Genomic DNA, 23,966 nt, shown 5'->3' on the forward strand with positions numbered 1-23,966 from the left:
CCGCACAGCACCACTGAGTGATATACAGGCTTAAGACTTACCTTCTTTAAAGGGATAGTTGAGATTTTGTCAATTAAGCATTTGTTTCTACTTACCAAGAGTCAGATGAACTCAAGGATACCATTTTTGTCTCCGCGTGCAGTTTGAAGGAAGTTAAAGGTTGTTTATGATGCGATTGCTAACTAGCGGAAGTCTATGCCAAAATCTCAACCTATCCCTTTAAGACTTAAGAAAAACAATTTGGATCAGTACGCTGAGTAAAAACTCTGTCTGTACAATATCCATTTGTCTGTACAATATCCATTATCAACTTTATTGAAATTCTATTTATAATGGAAAAAAAGTAGTTACTGATCGATATAAAAATAAACATGGACTTCTTTATCGAACATGAATCAATGTGCAAATTCATTCGTTTTCCAAAACACATACATTATTAAAAACATTCGTAAGTAAGGTTCATACATTGTAAGTATATGACTTCCACAACAACACAAGTTACACATAACACACCACAAACACACATATCTGAGTAATTATCATTTTAAAAAGTAGGATGATTCAAAGCTAGACGTTGCCGGTGGTAGTCCTTCATCAAACATGGTGGCGTAAGAGTTCTTGAGGAAGTCTACGTAGTTCTGAATGCTCTGCTTGTGGCTCTCTGATTGGTCCAGGCTGAGCTGCAGGTCCTTCAGACGCACCTCAAACTTCTTCTCAGCCTACACAAAGGAATCAATCCATTGAACGGAAAAATGTATGTATTTCTATTCTTTAAAATAAAAAAATTGTCTGATTGGCTATGGCATCAAAAAGTACTGTATTATCATTAGCTTTAAGGGATATGAGAAACATCCTATGGTATGCAGTAGGTTATCGTAGGTGATAGTGTCTGATACTCACCAAATGATTGCTTTGTTTCATCTGTTTCAGCTCATTCTCTCTCCTGCTCTTCTCAGCCTCTAGTTCCAGGATTTTAGTCTGAAAGGAACTTTCTCTGGAAACAGCTTTGTCTTTCACATTGGACACCTTGGCATTAAAGAAATAGAGATGATGAGATGTATCAAAAAGTCAACCTCGACCTCTTGATACAAACTCAACTCCTAAAATACACTATCTTCAAATGGTTTCTGTGCCTTTCCATTTCCTTCTGGGAACCAGTCAAAAGTTTGGACACAACTACTCATTCAAGGGTTTTTCTTTATTTTTATAGAATATTTATGAAGACATCAAAACTATGAAATAACACATATGGAATCCTGTAGTAACCAAAAAATATATATTATATTCTTAAGATTCTTCAAAGTAGCCACCCTTTGCCTTGATGACACTGTTGGCATTCTCTCAACCAGCTTCATGAAGTAGTCACCAGGAATGCATTTCAATTAACAGGTTCATTTGTTCATTTGTGGAATTTCTTTCCTTCTTAATGCGTTTGAGCCAATCAGTTGGGTTGTGAAAAGGTAGGGTTGGTATACAAAAGATAGCCCTATTTGGCAAAAGACCAAGTCCATATTATGGCAAGAAAAGCTCAAATAAGCAAAAATAAATGACAGTCCATCATTACTTTAAGACATGAAGGTCAGTCAATCCGGAACATTTCAAGAACTTTGAAAGTTTCTTCAAGTGCAGACGCAACAACCATCAAGTGCTATGATGAAATTGGCACTCATGAGGACCGCCACAGGAAAGGAAGACCCAGAGTTACCTCTTCTGCAGAGGATAAGTTCATTAGTTACCAGCCTCAGAAATTGCAGCCCAAATAAATGCTTCACAGAGTTCAAGTAACAGACACATCTGGTCAGAGGAGACTGCGTGAATCAAGCCTTCATGGTCAAATTTCTGCAAAGAAACCACTACTAAAGGACACCAATAATAAGAAGAGACTTGCTAGGGCCAAGAAACACGAGCAATGGACATTAGACCGGTGGAAATTTGTCCTTTGGTCTGATGAGTCCAAATTTGACATTTCTGGTTCCAACCGCCATGTCTTCGTGAGACGCAGAGCAGGAGAAGAGATGATCTCCGCATGTGTGGTTCCCACCGTGAAGCATGGAGGAGGAGGTGTGATATTGCTTTGCTGGTGACACTGTGATTTATTTAGAATTCAAGGCACACTTAACCAGCATGGCTACCATCCCATCTGGTTTGCGCTTAGTGGGACTATCATTTGTTTTCAACAGGACAATAACACAACACACCTCCAGGGCTATTTGACCAAGAAGGATTGTGATGGAGTGCTGCATCAGATGACCTGGCCTCCACAATCACCTGACCTCAACCCAATTTAGATGGTTGGGATGATTTGGACCGTAGAGTGAAGGAAAAGCAGCCAACAAGTGCTCAGCATATGTGGGAACGCCTTCAAGACTGTTGGAAAAGCATTCCAGGTGAAGCTAGTAAAAATAAAGAAAAACCCTTGAATTAGTAGTGTCCAAACTATTGATTGGTACTGTATATATATTTTTTTTTTCTCTCTCCCATATATATTTTATATTCTGAGCATTTACATTTGCTACTATACGCATGATAGGTTTGAGTAAAACCATATGCTGAGCATATGAGCATGAAATACTGTCCACACTCTATATAATCCAGCAGCTGCTAACATACAGTACCTGTTGCCTGACGTCGGCCAGAGCGGCCTCCAGTTCTCTGTTGAGAGCCTGGCAGTCTGCTGAGCGCTGTTCTAGGTGCCTGCTGCTATAGCGTAAAGCGTCCTCCTGACCTGCCAGCCTACGGACCAGCCCCTGGTTCTCCCCTTGCAGCTCTTCCATCTGCCTTGAGGAATACACAACGATACTTGAAGAGCACCTATCTAGCTACATAAGGACTTCATAACACATTCATAACCTACACATATAACAGCCATCAGCATTGTATACACATTTAAGAACATTTCAGAATTCACCCTGGTCAGGTTTGAAACTTTTTTTTAGTAAAAACAATACAATATATCTTCAATGTCACTAATGTACTTTGACATGAGAAATATAGAAGAATCTCATTTGAAAATACCACATGTAATAAAATGGGAGCATGTATGAATTATGTCTAATGAGAGAAAGATAAACTTACTTTTGAAGAGCATCCACTTTCTGCTGTAGCTGTGAGTTAGCCTCAAGGATAGACTCTTTCATGTCCAATGATGATCTCATCTTCTCCCCTTGGCTCTCCACCTGGATGGAGAATAATCATTTCAGAATAATCATTTTCAGAATTGGGGTTAGTCAAAAAATGTACTCTTTGACTGAATATCTTACATGCTGCATGTATTTTCAATTAGTATTGAACACATGAACTGGGATTCAAGCACATACAGTACACCAACACAAAGAGTTGGACAGATGCACTTAATTTGACACTGCTTCTCACAGCAGGAAAATAATCCTGCAGCAACAGGAAATGTGAATTATTATGGGGATTATAATGAATGGACATTTTTGAAGGGGTAGATCAATTTTTTGATTGCGGAAATCAAGTCAGAAATTTTTAAGTGTAAATTACAAACTTTGGAAGCCTTTTTAAACCTTGAATACACTAAAATGTAAATGTCCTGTTGCTCAGGAATATTCTCTGCGACAACAGAGTGAACAAATTAAGATAGTAGATCTGTACCATGCAATGACTGGAATTACATTGGTTTATCAACTTATCAACACAGCACCCTCAACGCTACACAAAGGTAACATGAGCAACACTCAAAGGCAAGCATTGATTGAACAGTGCTGAAACATGAATAGAAACACATCTTAAATCAGTTGAAGGTGACCATCAAGGCTCTATATACAACTAACAGGGGCACATAGGGTTGCGACCTTACTTTCTTCCCACTGCAATCTGAGCACATTCAGTCACAAACCTTAACATCAAGTCAAAGCAGGACAGGGTTGGGATACACCATTATAACCATTGTGATTATAACACTATAAAAGGAAACCACAGAGTTTGACTGCCATTTGGTGCTTGGAAGTGATATACGGCCACATTCTACATACTGTACTGGACTCCAACAGCACTTACTTGCCCATCTACAGGTTACCATAGTCTTACTGCTAAATTGCACACCTTGACCTGCAGTTGTCTAATGGCCTCTGCCTTGTCTGCACATGTCTTCTCGGAGCGCTTCAGGTTGTCCTGGCACTCCGCAAGACTCTGCTCTGTGGCACCCAGTAACTCTGGGTACTCTTCCAGCTTCCTTACACACCCCTCCAGTTCCAGTCTCACCTGGGGGCCATGGGGGGAGGGGCGCGCCGGCCAGCAGGGCAGGGGCGCAGAGAAATGTTAATTACTGATTGGCCACACCTCTCTAAGTAGCTCTCACTGACTGGTCCACAACTGACAATACACCCATAGGAAGCTGGACACTCCCATTCACCACTGATGTGTATTTACACAGAGATAATCTTTTAAAGGCTTTCAGCAAACTGTGAGGCAAACAAATATCAAAAACACAGGATTCACATTCATTTTGATTTCACTGAACCAAATATTGTTTGTGTCAAACTATTTCAAGCAATTTGATTTTATTCTTACACATGTTGAATGGGCTATCTTTTTGCTTCAATTTCAATTTGATTTTATTCTTACGCATGTTGAATGGGCTATCTTTTTGCTTCAATTTCAATTTGATTTTATTCTTACACATGTTGAATGGGCTATCTTTTTGCTTCAATTTCAATTTGATTTTATTCTTACACATGTTGAATGGGCTATCTTTTTGCTTCAATTTCCGAAGGATGAAAACCAATTGAAGACAAAGCTCTTTACACTGAATCTAGCCAACAGAAGACTTTACCTTCTCCACCTCTGCTTCTCTTCCTTCTCTGATGTTCTCTGTTTCCCTCAGAACACTCTCCAACTTTATTCTCAGATCATCCACCTCCATTTGAAGCTCTGCCACCTGAGAGGTGTGCAATAACAGGTCAATAAAAACAGACAACTTCTACCTTACCTATGAATCTCTCAACGCATTTTTATAGGATTAGTAAGTATTGAAACTTGGATATGGGGGGTGTGGGATCCCTGCCTGACTCTGATCCTGTTCTGCTTGGTCTTTCCTCTCCTGTAACATAGTGCTCTCCTCTTTCAGGGCTGCTTCAGAATGGACCAGCTGCAGTTCCAGCCCAGCGGTGGACGCCTAGAACATACATAAACCAATATAATCTTGAACACGACGGGAACAAATCACATAATAATAATAATATACACTACCAGTTAAATGTTTGGACACACCTACTCATTCAAGGGTTTTTCTTTATTTTTACTATTTTCTAAATTGTAGAATAATAGTGAAGACATTAAAAACTATGAAATAAAACATATGGAATCATGTAGTAACCAAAAAAGTGTTAAACAAATCAAATACTTCAAAGTAGCCACCCTTTGGGGCGGCAGGTAGCCTAGTGGTTAGTGTTGGGCCAGTAACTGAAAGGTGGCTGGATCAAATCCCCGAGCTGACAACGTACAAATCTGTCGTTCCGCCCCTGAACAAGGCAATTAACCCACTGTTCCCCAGTAAGCCATCATTGTAAATAAGAATTTGTTCTTAACCTAGTTAAATAAAGGTTATATTTAACAAAAAAAATACATGTTTTTTGCCTTGATGACAGCTTTGCACACTCTTATCATTCTCTCAACCAGCTTAATGAGGAATGCTTTTCCAACAGTCTTGAAGGAGTTCCCAAGTCAAACTAGTCTTGAAGGAGTTCCCAAGTCAAACTAGTCTTGAAGGAGTTCCCAAGTCAAACTAGTCTTGAAGGAGTTCCCAAGTCAAACTAAATAAATAAATCAATAATTGTTGGGTGGTGCACACACAACTTCAAGGTATATATTGCTGTTTTATTTTCCTACCTTGAGGGTTGCGTTCTCAAGGCCAATGTTTCTGTTTTCAGCATTGAGTTTTTCCCCTTTTAGCAGTAAGGCCTCATTTGCAGCAGCGAATTCATCTCTCTCTTTCTGCAGCTTCACAGTAATGTCTGCTATTTGGCTGTAATGAAACAACAATAAAAATCTAAATAAAATACAATTTTATGGGTCATGTACACATACTTTGCAGCAAAATGCTGATGTTTCTAGCTCCAACAGTGCAGTAATACCCAACAATTTTTTATTTATTTAACTCGGCAAGTCAGTTAAGAAGCTTTATCTTGGCCAGGTCGCAGTTGTAAATGAGAACTTGTTCTCAACTAGCCTACCTGGTAAAATAAAAAAATAACAAATTCTTATTTTCAATGACGGCCTAGGAACAGGGGGTTAACTGCCTCGTTCAGGGGCAGAACGACAGATTTTTACCTTGTCAGCTCGGGGATTCGATCTTGCAATCTTTCGGTTACAAGTCTAACGCTCTAACCACTAGGCTACCTGCTGCCCCACAATACACACAAATCCCCAAAATAAAAATAAAGGAATTAAGAAAAAAGCAATTGTCGCTTGCCCAAATACTTTCTGTGAGGAGAAGATTTGAAAAGTAAAACAAATTAAAAAAATAATATTATTTATTGCCTCAAGGACCTGGATTGACAATATGCCAGACTTTGTGTCCAGGACAAAAAATGAATACTAAGGCTTGAAATGACGTACCCTTTTAGCAGTCCTATCTGTGCATCAAGCTGTATTCTCTCATCTGTCTTCTGCTCCTGATGTCTCCTCCATGTGTCCCGCTCTGAATGAACCTCAACCAGCTGAACATCCTACATGTAATAGAACATAACATAATGCACCTTACTGGCAGTGGCAATGAACTCACCAAGAACGGGATACCCAAGTTGTGTAAAGTAGGGGACACCGTAGCTAAAGTAAAAACTGTGTTCTTATTGGTTCCCAACATTACCCATACGTACTTTTTCCCTCAGTTTCGTGTAGCATTTATCCACAGCAACTTCGAACCTCTCGGCCCTCTGTTTCTGGGAGCGGGTGGCCTTCTTCAGGACTTCTTTCTCCTGCGCTGCCTTCTCCAAAAAAACAGAGATCTCCCCCCTCAGACCATCTATCTCCAGCTTCTGTGCCGTCAACTGCCTCTCCAAACCCTGGAAAAAAGAGAGGGAACATGCACAGTGTTTAAGCTTTAAACATATCTACACACTAATTCCTAGCCTTTTTAAAACAAATAGGATTTCACTTATGGACAACGTCCATCTTGGATGGGTCGTAAATTAATATTATCCACCATTCTTTGTGAAACAGAAATGCGTCTATTTTTTGCTCTTTCTTCCCAACCCTCCCAGACATCAGACACACAGGCTGGAAGCTTCATATTTACTGGAAATTGTGTATTGTGCTTCCTCTGTGTCTTATTCTACAGATAGAATGGCTTGTCCTTACTAAGTTCTCAAATGGGACAATAAAGTGATTGATATATTCATAGACTGATGCCTGAACTTGTGTTACCCGGAGCTGCACAGTGAGACGGTTGTTGTCGGCCTCCCTGCTGCGTAGCTGGCCCTGCAGGTGAGCACGTGTGGTCTCCACAGACTTGGTGGCATGGACCGCATTCTCTGTGTTCTCCTGTGGAGCATCAAAGCAGAAAGAGATGGTGTGAGGACAATGCCTTCATTTAATTTGTACCTTTGTCAATGTTTTATCATGTACAAATATCATGTGAAATTAAAGCCCAATGCTAACCATTTCTTTCTTCCGCAAACCCATCAGTTCTTCTACCATTTGTTCTTTATCATTCAAATCTCCTTTCAAATGCTGGTGGAAACAAAATAACAACAAACATAAAAATAAAACAAATCTTTCCCACAGTACAATTTTCATTTGAAATGACAAATGTGTATAGTGAACAGTAGCAGATGCTTTTCTATCCAAAGTGTCTTACAAATTTAGCACACAAGTTCAGTATATGTGGCCCATGCGGGTTTGAATCAAATCCCCAACTTTAATGTAGCTGGCATCATGTTTCAACCCACTGAGCCATACTGCACTGAATGACCCTATTATCTGCCAAGGGGAGCTTAACAAACTGGCAGACCTTATAAAATCTTAAGCCTTGGCACCGCTATGTCAACATTTCAAAGCGTTTCAATACAGGTCTGGAGTAATGCTTGAAGTTTTTTTTTTTTCACCAAGGGAGAAGCAATTTACCAGATTATTACACTCAGCCTGTGTAAGCTTCTTCAGTAAGAGATCGATGTGTTTGTTTGTCTCCATTCGAGACGCCTAATACAGGAAACAAAAAGTGTAGTCAAATCATATGTTAATTTAAGAAGACAAAGTTGCAATAACCCTTTACTTTAGTGCACAGGTATAATGCATTCTAATACTTGTCATAAGCATGACCCCCTTTTAAATTGCTAGCTGACAGTCCTTCAAAGTAGTAATCATTAGCCATCAGATTAGAATTGCCAACCTCTGCATCCTTCAGGTGTTGGAGTTGCTGTCGAACAGACTTGTTCATCCGTTTAAAAACCTCCAACTTGTCCAGCAGAAGGCCTCTCTGCCTTGACATCCGCCGGTTATCAGAAGCACAGTGTCTTGAGTCCTTTGTAACAGAAGGATTAATTAAATTCTGCTTTTGACACCTTAAACATTGTAAACAAATTAAAGATGTTGATATCATGTTATGCCTCTCTTAAAATAAAGACAGGTGCACTGTCTGCACATCAACTGCAAAGGACTTCACGTACGGCAAAATCGCCCTCCAGTGTTTCCTTGAATGACATGAGCTGTATGGCTGCAGAATTGGCCGCTGCTTCGGCATCCATCAATGTTTTCAATAGGGGACTTTTGTCCATGGTTGCACCATAGTCTCCATAACTACATATAAAGAAAAGACAGAGAGAGGGTTAGAAATCAGTTGGATCCACACTTAGAGCTTTGTCTGTGCAGTGTTTCTCCCAAATGCAATCGTTTTATAATGTAGATGTATAGTGTATTTTTGTGATCCCTGATGCTCGGTCTGAACATTAACATGCATCACTTGCGGTTTTGGAAGCATAAGGACCTTATCTTTCATATCAGCTCAAAATAATTTTCAAATAACAATGTTAAATTAATACACAACTTGATAGGTTAGTGTTCCCACACGGCCATATCTCCATGTTACAGCGCTTGTTTACGGACAACAGACGGACGACAGGAGGCGACCACCTGTGCTAATTAGTTATCTAGCTGTATGGATCTGTGCAAAACTGCTAGAGTAAGTGTATCTTTTTCATTTGAATGATTCTTTCTTGATGATGAAAGATAGAGGCCATATGTTTTGAAAGCCGTATGGCAAGCAATGTTTATTGACGTTTCTAAATGTTAAAACACAGCATCAGGACAGAAGGAATGGTGCCCGAGAGGATGGCTGCCGTTTTACATGCTCCTAACCAACTGTGCTATTTTGTTCGTTTTTTTGTTAGTTGATCAAGATTATCCTACCAACGGGACATTAAAAACTGTAATATCTTATGTTTCACAGAGTCGTGGCTAAAAGACGACAAGGATAATATAGAGCTGGCGGGATTTTCCATGCACCGGCAGAACAGGGAAGCTACATCTGGTAAGACAAGGGGTGGGGGGTTGCCAACTGTCCCGTATTAGTCGGGATGTCCCTTATATTGGGCTAAATTGGTTTGTCCCATACTGGACCTCCCTTGTCCCGTAAATTCATCCAATCACAGTAAAGCGTAAACTCGCCAATTCCTGCAAAGTAATTTCTGTTATTGTTCAGTCGGTTTGGCATATCAAGGATATATGGATAAACCTGCAAAAAAGAAAAGACTGTGCAGCTACAACAAACAATGTGAAGCAAAAAAGACGTGGGTTAAGCCCGTCAGTGGTGACTCTACAAAAGCTTTCTGTACTTTATGCGTCGGGGATTCTCAATTGGCCATGGAGGGGAGAATGACCTAACTCAGCATGCATCCACAGAAATGCACAAGGCCACGCTAGGTAAAGGTGCTAGCAAAATCGGTGCATTCTTCGTGACGTCTACTGCGGAAAAACGGACAAAACTGGAAAACACCTCTCCGTTTACCAGTTATTGAGCAGTGCCAACAATCACATTCTGAAAGCTAATTGCCCAGCTCACATAGCTCATAATGCCTGCAAGCACGCCTGCAATCAGCTGTCAGTGGATATTGAGACAATTGTTTTACAGATCTACAGCCACTTATCAGTATCTGCTTCCCGAAGAGAGGAACTGCATGCATTTTTTGCCTTTGTTGACATTGAGTGGCGTGAAATTCTGCAACATGTTTGCACACGATGGCTCTCTCTTCATCCAGCTGTCGATCGTCTCCTGCGAAGCTGGCGAGCTCTTACATCAAACTTCATGTCCCTTGGGGAGACCTGTCCTGTGGCACTGAAGAGTATTTTTGAGTATGAAGAAAAAGCAGAAGATGCTGAGATTTATCTGTGCTTTTTCCACAACGTGGGGTGTGTTTTTGACCAACTCGTACAAAAGCAGGAGGAAACAACGCTCTGCATCACAGATGTTTACGAGGAAGTCCAAAAGTTCAAAATGAAGATGCTTCAGCTGAAACAGGACAGTTTCTTTGGATACCTGACCAAGCAGCTGATGGACAAACAATTGTCAGCACAAAGGTCGAAGCAGCAACAGGACTTTGAAGTTCTATGACACTGTCATTACATCTATGACACTGTCATTACTGTCATTACATCAAACATGTGGTTTGATTTCTCACCAGAAAATGTAATGGTGAAACTGATCGGCCTCTATGAGGAGCTCTCCTTCACTGACCTGGAGCAGGTGGTGGTTGTCCTCAAAATTACAGAGACGGTCAGTATGGACCAACTCTATGAAGAGTTTTGTGCTAGCCGGGAGGAAATACAGAAAGCCAGACAGGATACAACAAATCCGCCAGTGAGAAGTGGGTGGCAGTTTTCCAAAACCAAGGGAAAGCCAACTTGATCAACATGTTCAGGATTGTCTCATTTGTCCTCAGTGTGCCAGGCTCAAATGCCTTTGTAGAGAGGATTTTCTGTCTGATGACCATTAAATGGTCAGACTCAAGAAACAGATGTAGCACAGAGGCTCTGTGACAGAGCTGATCAAAAATGAACTTCAATATCTGTGAACTGTGAGTTGTCATGTAATGACTTCTCTCTGGCTATGCAAAAGGAGAAAGGACTGCTTGAATCAGTCAAGAGCAGCAAAAAATAAGTAGACTTGGTGAGTGACTCATGCCCCTCATTTCCTCTTTTGCATTTGAAAGGTTGTTTTTTCGCTGTAAAGGTCCAAATTGTGATTTCTTTGATAATTTATTTTGAGGGTTATTCACATAAGTTTACATAATGATACAGTTTAAGTAAAGCTATAGACAAAATTGAATATAGTGTAACGACCCTGGGTTTATAAGCGCGGAAATCGACCCTGCCGCACGAGCATGCTCTTGCGGCACAGTCGATAGCGCGCTGGACTTTGGGCTAGAAGGTCGAGGGTTCGAGACCTGCTCTCTGCTGTTTCATTACAATACAAATTATTTGCCTTTCCAATTGAATAAGAATATGAATATACACTGTATATTCATTCACACAACACCATACCCATACCACCGTGGCACCGTGCACTGGCATGTCACCTTTTGTCCCTTATTTGGTAGTGAGAAAGTTAGCAACCCTAGGTGGGGGTGTGAATATTTGTCAATAACAGCTGGTGCGCGATGTCTAATATTAAAGAAGTCTCGAGGTATTGCTCGTCCTGAGGTAGAGTACCTTATGATAAGCTGTAGACCAAACTATCTACCAAGAGAGTTCTCATCTATATTATTCGTAGCCGTCTATTTACCACCACAAACCGATACTGGCACTAAGACAGCACTCAACCAACTCTATAAGGCCATAAGCAAACAAGAAAATTATCATCCAGAAGCGGCGTTCCTAGAGGCCGGGGACTTTAATGCAGGCAAACTTAAATCTGTTTTACATCATTTCCACCAGCATGTCACATGTGCAACCAGAGGTAAAAAAACTCTAGACCACCTTTACTCCACACACAGAGATGCATACAAAGCTCTCCACCGCCCTCCATTTGGCAAATCTGACCCTAATTCTATCCTCCTGATTCCTGCTTACAAGCAAAAACTAAAGCAGGAAGCACCAGTGCCTCGGGCAATAAAAAAATTGTTCAGATGACACGGATGCTACGCTACAGGACTGTTTTGCTAGCACAGACTGGAATATGTTACTGGATTCATCGAATGGCATTGAGGAGTATACCACCTCAGTCATCGGCTTCATCAATAAGTACATCACCGACGTCGTCCCGACAGTGACCATACGTACATATCCCAACAAGAAGCCATGGATTAGAGGCAACATCCGCATCAAGGGTAGAACTGCTGCTTTCAAGGAGCGGGACACGAATCCGGACGCTTAAAAGAAATCCCGCTAGGTCCTCAGATGAACCATCAAACAGGCAAAGTGTCAATACAGGATTAAGAATGTGACAAATAAAGTTTGATTTGAAGTTCAGATAAGGCAGTGGTAGGCGAAGCTAATGGCTGAGAACTGTAGGGAGAAGGCAGAATGCCGCCTAGAGATTTCGAGAGCTAACTATCCCCTAAACAAAACTGTGGCCCATAGATCTCACTAGTTGCTCTCCATCTCAGGGGTTTTAGTGTAGACGCTGCTGCGTATCCTGCTCCCTCTCCCATGCTCTGAGAAGCCATCTAGCTCATCGTCTAAAGAGTCCTGGAAGGGATCCTCAGGAGACATGGCTCTCATTTCTGCAGGGGGATGAAAGAGGACTATAGGTGTTAGTCTTACAGTTTTCCCATAATCACATTTCCATTTTCTAATAAAAGACACTAGACAACTGTAATGACAAGGAAATTCTGAACATGATTGATGCACTGACACAATATGATATGAGAAGATATACACAGACAATACCAGACAAGTGTATTGCAAGTATAGCTAGAATTGTAGCTAACTAACAGGTGTCATACATGGAAATTGTCCTAGGCAACATTTACCTGTTCTACTTCTCAATCAATTACTATCTCCTCTACAAACGACCCTGTAGTCACTGATTATTAGGGTACAACCAGTGCTTGTTCTTTTCACCATTAGCTATTAACTGAGCTGATCCATTTTGACCTTCAGAGCCAAGGAACAGTAGTTAGCTAGCTACACAAGCTATGGTATCTGGATACAGTATGTTAGCTGAGTTAGCTAGCAAAGGCCAGTTAGTTAGAATTACTAAAATGAAACGCAAAATCAAACCGAGTTTAGGTGATGAGGTAAGAAACATCTATGACCAAGACGTATCTAGCTAAATTGGTAAGGTGAGATTTCAAATTAAATGTATTTTTACCTTCATTCACTTTCGTGCCTCTTGTCTTGATGGAAACCCTTGTCTTGTGCTACTGTACTGTAAGATGCTTGGCGTTCGTTGCATCCATTGGTTGATTTGAGTCCCGCCTTTTTACTCGCGATAAGTGATTGGCTGAGGCATTGGGCATAAAGGCGTAACGTAAACCGATCGCTGCCTGCTCCTGCCCGCCTGTCCAACATCACTACTTTGGACGGCTCTGACTTAGAATATGTGGACAACTACAAATACCTAGGTGTCTGGTTAGACTGTAAACTCTCCTTCCAGACCCACATCAAACATCTCCAATCCAAAGTCAAATCTAGAATTGGCTTCCTATTCCGCAACAAAGCATCCTTTACTCATGCTGCCAAACATACCCTTGTAAAACTGACCATCCTACCAATCCTCGACTTCGGTGATGTCATTTACAAAATAGCCTCCAAAACCCTACTCAATAAATTGGATGCAGTCTATCACAGTGCCATCCGTTTTGTCACCAAAGCCCCATATACTACCCACCACTGCGACCTGTACACTCTCGTTGGCTGGCCCTCGCTTCATACTCGTCGCCAAACCCATTGGTTCCAGGTCATCTACAAGACCCTGCTAGGTAAAGTCCCCCCTTATCTCAGCTCGCTGGTCACCATAGCAGCACCTACCCGTAGCACGCGCTCCAGCAGGTATATCTCTCTAGTCACCCCCAAAACCAATTCTTCCTTTGGACGCCTCTCCTTCCAGTTCTCTGCTGCCAATGACTGGAACGAACTACAAAAATCTCTGAAACTGGAAACACCTATCTCCCTCACTAGCTTTAAGCACCAGCTGTCAGAGCAGCTCATAGATTACTGCACCTGTACATAACCCATCTACAATTTAGCCCAAACAACTACCTCTTTACCTACTGTATTTATTTATTAATTTATTTTGCTCCTTTGCACCCCATTATTTCTGTCTCTACTTTGCACTTTCTTCCAATGCAAACCAACCATTCCAGTGTTTTTTTTAGTTTTTATTTTACTTGCTGTGTTGTACTCACTTCGCCTCCATGGCCTTTTTATATTTTTATTTATTTATACATATATCTGTTTGCCTTCACCTCCCTTATCTCACCTCACTTGCTCACATTGTATATAGACTTATTTTTTATCTTTTTCACTGTATTATTGACTATATGTTTGTTTTTACTCCATGTGTAACTATGTGTTGTTGTATGTGTCGAACTGCTTTGCTTTATCTTGGCCAGGTCGCAATTGTAAATGAGAACGTGTTCTCAATTTGCCTACCTGGTTAAATAAAGGTTAAATAAAAAAAATAAAAAAAATAAAAAAAACCCTATTAGATCGTGGTTCTTGGCTAAATCAACCAAACAATGGTTGTTTGGGGTTTAACCCAGTGCTTCTCAATTATTTTCTGTTTACGCCCCCCCCTAGGCAGAAGTAAACATTTCGCGCCCCCCAACGACTATAAATGGTATCATTTGTCTATAAAATTGTTATAAGTACACCTCTGCATAACATTGTATCCTTATTAACATTAAAGAAAACGAAAAAAGAAATATAGATCAACTTACAACAAAGAATAACTTTATTAACATTGTTTTTTAGTCTGTAACAGAAAAGACTTAAAGTGCATCAATTTGCCGGAAATGTAAAAAAAAATTCAAGCCTTATTTAAACCATTTTTTTTTTGACCATTTGATTCTGAAAAATAAAATATAATCAATAAATAATAATACATTCAAATTGATCAGCAACATTAACTCAGGAGCACAATATATGAAACACTTTGACCTATAAAACAATTTGTGCTGATTTTTTAAAATCAAAATGAGGAAGTCAGGATTAATGGCTACAATGAGCACGTTTTGCAGAGCACAGCTTTTCGAAGCGGGGTTTGAAGCATGATACTGCAACTCTCAACTCCTGCTCAATGTTTAGCTGGGACCTGATGACAGAGACCATGTCTAATGCTGCAGGCAGTATCAGCTCCTCTGCTATGTTTTTTTTTTTTTGTACTGAGCAATTTGGTACGCCACCTTATATCACCTTATATGGTACGCGCACTTATGCTAACAGTGCTCGCTGGTTTACTGAAGTAGCATTCACAAAGCGGGACGATTGTTGGCAATATTCGGCACGTTTTCGCTGAAAAAACTCAAGCGGCTTATCAGCGTGATTGGGGTGTAATGTCTTTAAGTGACGCCTTAATTTATTTGGCTTCATGCTGTCCGCTGCCAACATTTTTAGACACAGTAAACATACCGGTATTTCCTCGTCTCCCACCGTAGTCACAGTGAATCCAAGCGCTACATACGCGTCGTCATATTTTCTCGTCTTAGCTTTCGGGAGATTTACGTTTGTCTCATCTCCATCTTCTCTCCGCCTTTCTTTTCATCGCTGTTAAATATTTTTCCATGGTGTCTCTTAAGGGTTTGTTATCTGCACTTCATATCTCCTGCTCTTGTTCGGTGCCAAAAAAAAACATGTTCCCCGGGGTCACACGCGCCCCCCACTATTTGAGAAGGACTGGTTTAACCCATCCACATGCATTTTCTATATGAAATAAATATTACATCATTAACAAAATATTTTGAGTAAAACCGAAATGAAAAAAATCAACAACAAAGTAATTAAACGGGAACAACAAAGTAATGACCATGTGTAAATGAAACTGCACGGGATTCAAAAGCTGGACAGTAAAGTCACGTGATATTCAAGTTTGGAACGGACCGTTTTGATTGGACGAAGCACTTTTACAAGTTTCTCTTCTCAATTTTCGATTAAATCATAACTAACTTACCTAGTTATCGAAGAGAGTGCACACGTTTTGGTTATATTCTGAACCGTACATTTGTTTGGCATGGAGGTCATATCTCTTGACGAGGAGCTTCTTTGCGCCGTCTGCCGTGACATATTTGTCGAGCCTGTGACTTTGCCGTGCGGTCATAATTATTGTGAAGGCTGTGTGAAGCAGTTGAAAAGATCTGCGGTGAAAGTCGAAAACATCGATGTCGAGGGTGGATTCTAGAGACTGTGTATATGTTACAACTGTCCTCTTTGCCTTGCACCTTGTGTTAGTAAAACGTTGACAGGAGAACAAGAGGAGACAATAGGACGAGGTGGATAATTTTATAATAAGGCCGTTTAATCACATGTAAAGATATCTTAGTAAAATCTTGCAGCAAGGCTCTTTCTGTCTGACTCCTATTGAATCGTCCGGGAAAGAGAGTAGTTTCAAGAATTGTACAGTACTATTTAGACAACAAGCAAAGTAGGTAGATCTGCGAGTCTGGCCTTCCGATTGGTCGATCTGGGTCTTGGGTAGTCCTGATCAGGCCTGGTGTCCACGTTCCATTGGTTCCTGAGATAGTTCTTTGTCCTGGGCTCCAACCATGGGTTGAGTGTGTTCTGTGGTTATTATGGGGGAGGGGAATTATGTGTGTCTGTAGTTGGCGTCTTAAGTCCAGCATATGTCCAAGAGAAATGAGGAGTATGTGTATTTTTGTATAATATATGGCTTATGTTGAAGTGTAGTTATTGCTAGTTTCCAGTCTCTATTACAATTTCTTACACTTGCGATTCAACGTTAAACTTGAAAAATAACGTTGTACTTAACAACATAATTGAAAAGTACCACAGTAAACGTGCAAGCGGTGTCGACTGCACTGTCTGCAAAGGTGATCAGAGGATGTTCGCAGAAAAGAGTTGTGTCAGCTGCGAAGAGTCATATTGCACCGTTCACATCATACCACACTTGGAGAACGCTGTACTGCGCCAACACGTTCTGGTGAGCCCGATGGGCGACACTAGCAGACTCTGCAAAGAGCACGGGAAGGAACAGGAACTTTACTGCGAGACAGACCAGACCCCCCTGTGTGCCTACTGCATGCTACCTGCGGAGGCCAAGCACAGGGATGGGCACAACGTTGTGAAACTGGCAGATGCGCTGGATACTTTAAGGGTGAGGTGGTGTCTCATATTTTCATTTTGGTCACTTGTGCATTCATGGAAGATACTTTGAGTTTGCGCTATTTTCAGAAAATCTATTAGAATGCATCTTGTTAATTGGTAAATCACTAATTAATCAATGGTATGTCTTTAATTGTTTTGATAGGGGAACTGTCAAGTCAAACTTCAGGGTATTAAAGAGAGGCTGACTGAAGTAAAGAATGGCCTGGCAAAAATTGATGAAGCTGCTTCGTGTTCCAAGGTAACACAGATCCTATCATGTTGACTATGTCAGCAAGAAAATTAACCCAAACCCCACATGATAGGAATTAGGCAAATGTTGATGCTCCCCTCACCACTTCCGTTAAACTAGTCTGAATAGTGAGTGCATGTAGTGGCAGACTTATTAGACAACTAACACGGAACCCAAACCGGCTGCGCGTGTGCGCCATCGTGCATACATTTATTTTGTCCCCCCACACCAAACACGATCACGACAAGCAGGTTAAAATATCAAAACAAACTCTGAACCAATGACATTAATTTGGGGACAGGTTGAAAACCATTAAACATTTATGGCAATTTATATTGCACTTGCTAGCTAATTTGTCCTGGGATATAAACATTAGGTTATTTTACTTGAAATGCACAAGGTCCTCTACTCCGACAATTAATCCACACATAAAAATTGAATAATTTCTAGTCAGCTCTCATCCTTCCAGGCTTTTTCATCATTTAACTTATATGGTGATTGGCATCTAAACTTTAATAGTAATACCATGACAACCGGCAACACTTCATCTTTCAATCACCCACGTGGGTATAACCAATGAGGAGATGGGAGAGGCAGGACTTGCAGCGCGATCTGCGTCAGAAATAGGAATGACTTCTATTTTAGCCCTTGGCAGCAACGCAGACGCTTGTTGGCGCGAGCAGTGTGGGTGCAATAATTGAATACCATAGATTCATACATTTATTTTGCAATGCTCGCGACGTGAGCAGTGTCGTCAGCGTTGCAATAAATGAATGCACGATGGTGCATGCGCACAGCCGGTTTGGGTTCCGTGTAAGGCAATTGCCTGGGGCCTGACATCAGGCGGCCTCGTGAACTTGGCATAACTAATGTATTATTAAACAAAATGATCTTGCAATCCTACTCCACTTGAGGTCCTACTTCACTCGTGAATAATCTCCCTGGTGTGCTATTATAGTGCTTGTGACAAATGGATTGGTGTCTGTTTTCCTCCTCCGAATTTGTCTCTAGATATTGAACAACTTCACTATTACGACCCCATGCCTGAAAGCTATGACTGTTTTTGAGACACAGGCCTATGTGTCTTCCGCTTCATTCTGACGCTCACATGCCGCGCAATCATTACACTCACACTGCTTACGAGCGTCTGCATAGCCAGGCTCTAAAATAGACCTTAGTTCTATTTGTGATGCTTGATGCACTGCAAGTCCCGCCTCTCCTATCTCCTCATTGGTTTTTAGGAGCATATACCCATGTGGGTGATTGAAAGATGAACTGAGGTCCACACTCCAGTCCAGTTGGTGGTGGTAATGCACCTTAAAGTTCTTTGCCAACTGCCATATAAAGTCCAAAAAAGAAGAAGCGGTAGAGATTACTAGAAACCACCTCGGTTTACCATTTTATCTGTGGATTAATTGTCGAAGTAGAGGACCTGGTACAGTTCAGGTAAAATAACCCAATGTTCATATCCCAGGACAAATTAGCTAGCAACAGCAAGCTAGCTAAATTGCCATAATTGTTTGCTTTTTGACCTGTCCCCAAATTAATATAGTTGGTTCTGATTTTTCAACCTGCGTGTCTTGATCGTGTCTGATGTGTGTGTGTGGACAAAATCAACATGTGTGCGAGCGGTCTGGTCAGCATGTTACTGTGCATTATTTTCAATTGTGGTTTTGTCACATCTTTTTTTCTACACGCATCTCCTTTGCATACAAGTATTAACTATGCTCTTCCCTTATGCATTTCAGTCATGTTGTGGTGCAAATATTTGTTTTACTCCTTCCCCATATTCAAGTCATTTGCCATATTTTCCTTTTTAGCCTCATAAAACATAACTTGGTTGCAGTTTGTATCTGTGCTAGAATTGTTAAAGTCCATAAAATATCAGTATTGTCTATTGCATAGGAAAACAACAGATATAGGTATTGGCCCAGAATCCCTAACTTGAAAGTGTAAAACAGACAATATGTACACGAACAAAAATATAAATGCAAACATTTCAGAGTTTACTGAGTTACAGTTCATATGAGAATCTGTCAATTGACCTGTATTAGGCCCTAATCTATGGATTTCACATGACGGAATAGATATGCATATGTTGGTCACAGATACCTTAAATAAAAGGTTGGGGCGTGGATCAGAAAACCAGTCCGTATCTGGTGTGACCACCATTTACCTCGTGCAGCGCGACACATCTCTTTTGCGTAGAGTTGACCAGGCTGTTGATTGTGGCATGTTGTCCCACTCATATTCAATCGGTTACGTGACAGGTATGTCGGCCATGGAAGAACATGGACACTTTCAGCATCCAGGAATTGTGTACAGATCCTTGCGACATGGGGCTGTTCATTATCATTCTGAAACATGAGGTGATGGCGGCAAATGACTGGCTCGACAATGGGCCTCAGGATCTCATCACGCTATCTCTGCATTCAAATTGCCATCGATAAAATTCAATTGTGTTCGTTGGCCATAACTTACTTATGCTTGCCCATAATAACCCTACCACCATGGGGAACTTTGCTCACAACGCTGACATCAGCACGACGCCATACACTCTGTCTGCCATCTGTCCGGTACAGTTGAAATCGGGATTCATCTGTGAAGAGCACACTTCTCCAGCATGCCAGTGGCCATCGAAGGTGAGCGTTTGCCCACTGAAGTCGGGTACGACACCAAACTGCAGTTAGGTCAAGACCCTGGTGAGTACAACAAGCATGCAGATGTGCTTCCCTGTGACTGTTTCTGACCGTTTGTGCAGAAATGATTCAGTTGTTCAGTTTCATCAACTGTCCGGGTGGCTGGTCTCGGATGATCACGCAGGTTAAGAAGCTGGATCTGGGTGGCTGGTCTCGGATGATCACGCAGGTTAAGAAGCTGGATCTGGGTGGCTGGTCTCGGATGATCACGCAGGTTAAGAAGCTGGATCTGGGTGGCTGGTCTCGGATGATCACGCAGGTTAAGAAGCTGGATCTGGGTGGCTGGTCTCGGATGATCACGCAGGTTAAGAAGCTGGATCTGGGTGGCTGGTCTCGGATGATCACGCAGGTTAAGAAGCTGGATCTGGGTGGCTGGTCTCGGATGATCACGCAGGTTAAGAAGCTGGATCTGGGTGGCTGGTCTCGGATGATCACGCAGGTTAAGAAGCTGGATCTGGGTGGCTGGTCTCGGATGATCACGCAGGTTAAGAAGCTGGATCTGGGTGGCTGGTCTCGGATGATCACGCAGGTTAAGAAGCTGGATCTGGGTGGCTGGTCTCGGATGATCACGCAGGTTAAGAAGCTGGATCTGGGTGGCTGGTCTCGGATGATCACGCAGGTTAAGAAGCTGGATCTGGGTGGCTGGTCTCGGATGATCACGCAGGTTAAGAAGCTGGATCTGGGTGGTTGGCGTGGTTACACGTGGTTGAGGCCATTTGGACGTGCTGACGTTCTCTAAAACATGATGTTGGACGTGGTTTTTGGTAGAGAAACAAACATTAAATTCTCTGGCAACGGCTTTGGTGGACATTCCTGCAGTCAGCAAGACAATTGCATGCTCCCTCAACTTGAAACGTCTGTGGCATTGTGTTATGACAGAACTGCACATTTGATTGTCCTCAGTGCAAGGTGCACCTGTAACGACCAGGCTGTTGAATCAGCTTCATATGCCACACCTGTCAGGTGTATGGATTACCTTGGCAAAGGAGAAATACTGACTAACAGGGATGTAAACCATCTGTTTACAATCTTTGAGAAATAAGCTTTTTGTGCATATGGAACATTTCTGGGATCTTTTATTTCTGCTCATGAAACATGGGAGCGGCATTTTTTTTATTACTGCCATTTTTCTTGCCTGCAAATTGCTTTTGGTGAACAAATCTGTCGGAAAATGTTTCAATCTGTGCGGTACTCCATTGAACTTTTGAAATCCTGACGTAGCCATCGAGTCAAAATTATTGCCCACCCTTGTTCTGTGGCAACGCAAATACCTTTTTAGTAGTGAGGGGCATTTTAATTATTCTTCTTTCACTTAGAAGAGCTGGCTCCAAACAGCTCTTTGTTCAGTAGCCATGATTGTTAAATAGACATGGGCGGGGGCCTAAGACTGGCTTCTGCCTGGGGCCTCCAAGTCAATAACTCCGCCCCAGCGTGACTGCAGCATTTGTCTGGTTTAACCAGGCTACACCTCTGACGGTCACCCATTTTTATAACAGGCCAGTCTGGAGAGGCAGCAAAGTGAGTGCACAGCCTTCCTGCGCAGAATCAAGCTGTTCCTTGAGTTTGAAGAGCAGGCGTGGCAGAAGAGGTTCTCTGTGGACATGGTGCAGGAGAGCAGGACCGGGAAGCAGCGGACAGAGGGGCTGAGGAGGCTGCAGGACAGGCTGACACAGGCACAGGACACCCTGCTGAAGACTCAGACCATCAGTGACCCCCTGGTGCTGCACCAGGTAGAGCACAAGCATGATTAGGGCATAATAACATTTTTAAAAGAAAGACTGAACGCTGACGTGAAACAATGGTGAGCACAGCATTGTCTGGTTTGTCCAGGCTAGGAGTGTACTGGGACGTAAATCTAAATGAGAGTTGAAATTCGGCACCACAAAAAACAAAAACAGTAGGCAGCGCACCCAGTGGCGCTTATGCTAATAATCAATTAATTAAGCGTATGGCTACATTTCATAATGATTTATTTTAACTGTTCGATTTAATTTTATTAAACAGCTCTTGAAGAATGAGGAGTGGTAAGTTGAAATAATTTTTATGACTGAATTATAGCTGAAGACACCCACAAACAGTTCCCTCAAAGTAGAATAATTTAATGTCATGCCTTTTTTTTCTTTTTTTTCTGACCAGCACCACAGTATTTGACAAATTTCTTTACATGTATGTAAATAATTGGCGCAACAGACTGTACATATGCTACACATTATGTTCATCTCGCTAAATTCTGAACTTTAATGATCTTAAATTTCCCCGTTGCAGGGCAGACCTGCTTCAAAGGGACGTTTGTTCCCGTCAGATGGAGAAGCTCAGTAATTGGAGTGGAACCAAGCTTGTGGCTTCATCTAGAATCACCCCCTTATTCCAGACTCTCCAGAAAACATTTCAAGGTACTCCGTCTCCATGAAGAGCAGTTAACACAAGTTTTAAAAAATATCATTATTAGCTGAATATTGAACCAATCAGTCTATCTGAACATTCACACAACTATAGTACATTAGAAACCTATTGTGTTTTTGGCCAGCTAATTGTTCCTGTCAGCCATTTTAAAGTAACATCTTGGCTCATATCTCTAATATTATGTTTCTGTAGGAGATGTAATTTTCTTTGCTGAATTAAGTGCCCACCCCAAACTGAAGTTGGACCCTGACTCTGGCTCTGTGTGGGTGACTGAGGAGGACCAGCGACATGAGGAACCATGTTACCTGGATCGGCCTTACTGTGTAATGGGAGTCATTATCTCCTCCAAGGGTGTGCACAATTGGGAGGTGGAAGTAGAGGGGCTCTCCTCTTGGGCCCTCGGTGTAGCCTTCCTTGGCCCATACCAGATAGCGGTGACCTGCAAGCTCGGCACTGATGACCAGTCGTGGAGTCTGAGTTACAGCAAGAGCAAGCAGCAGTTCTCTGCCCAGCATGACTGGCTGGCATTTGCGTTCCATGCACCGGACTCCAACCCACCCATACGGATCGGGGTCTTTCTGGATGTGGACAGTGGAATCCTGAGCTTCTACGATGCAGTGAGGATGGCGTGTCTACACTTTCTACTGTACCCTGGATCAGGACTCAGCCAGCCACACTTACCTCAGACCAGCCTTCTGCCCTAGGCTGAAGGAGGATGACCAGCCACTGTCGACTAAGCCAATGAGGGTGCTGCGCCCAGTCTCAAACCTTTAGGCACTACAACCAACGGCATCCTTCACACTAAATAGTTGCACTAGCAGCTAGCTAACATACTTTTATTTTTGTTCCAAATGCTTAGTTTGAACCACTCACCATTGATTGTGTTTGAAATTAAGAAAATATGGAGAACCTGTTTCTATGTTTTTGTAAAGCCGCTCAAACTGTTACCCAGCTTAAAATGATGCTACAGTTTGGCAAAATCCCAAAATGTAGTAAGTTGTCTGAGCCTTTGAATGTCTTGTAAGCGAACTAATTTAGATAAATATATGCAGTGTGCATAACATCTGAGCATCAGCAATGTATTGTGCCTTTTTCTACATGATTCCTACCAGAATAGACTACCAAATCTACAAATGCTTATTGACAAGTGTTTAGTTTCTATTTCTTGTGGTCCTCTGTTGGATTGTTCCTCTAACACTGCATTAAAATAACTTGGTCCTATTATCATTGTATTGTTGTGATGGCAGCATTTTATAATTGTTTAATAAAATAAATATAAACGTTACCGTATCTGCGATTGACTTCCTGGTTCTGGTCGCAGTCCTATAATTGTTAAACAGCAGTAGGTTACTGCTATCTCCCGACATAGCTGGCATTCTCGCACGTCATCAGCGCAT

General features: G+C 41.7%; 1 protein-coding gene and 1 pseudogene across 10 annotated transcripts; one reads left to right on the forward strand and one right to left on the reverse strand.

The window, feature by feature from the left end:
- Positions 1-360: 360 nt before the first annotated feature.
- Positions 361-16,179, reverse strand: LOC129813777 (outer dense fiber protein 2-like). Of its 10 annotated transcripts, none has more exons than XM_055866296.1 (17): positions 13,268-13,489; positions 12,542-12,677; positions 8,628-8,757; positions 8,351-8,482; positions 8,086-8,160; positions 7,621-7,692; positions 7,387-7,503; positions 6,840-7,025; positions 6,580-6,689; positions 5,851-5,986; positions 5,027-5,137; positions 4,796-4,900; positions 4,066-4,224; positions 3,076-3,176; positions 2,616-2,778; positions 901-1,026; positions 361-719 (listed from the first exon to the last, which is right to left on the reverse strand). In XM_055866296.1, exons 2-17 carry the CDS (start codon positions 12,673-12,675, stop codon positions 540-542), a joined length of 2,037 nt encoding a protein of 678 aa, XP_055722271.1. In that variant the 5' UTR covers positions 12,676-12,677; positions 13,268-13,489; the 3' UTR covers positions 361-539. The 10 variants fall into 10 exon arrangements, with proteins under 10 accessions (XP_055722271.1, XP_055722275.1, XP_055722276.1 ...); XM_055866300.1 differs by having other exon boundaries at positions 12,235-12,677; positions 13,268-13,487; XM_055866301.1 differs by having other exon boundaries at positions 9,625-12,677; positions 13,268-13,486.
- A 758-nt stretch (positions 16,180-16,937) lies between these two features.
- On the forward strand, positions 16,938-23,854 carry LOC129813778 (E3 ubiquitin-protein ligase TRIM11-like; annotated as a pseudogene).
- Positions 23,855-23,966: the final 112 nt, after the last annotated feature.

The sequence above is a fragment of the Salvelinus fontinalis genome, chromosome 17 (genome assembly GCF_029448725.1).
Source record: "Salvelinus fontinalis isolate EN_2023a chromosome 17, ASM2944872v1, whole genome shotgun sequence".
Classification (NCBI taxonomy): domain Eukaryota; kingdom Metazoa; phylum Chordata; class Actinopteri; order Salmoniformes; family Salmonidae; genus Salvelinus; species Salvelinus fontinalis.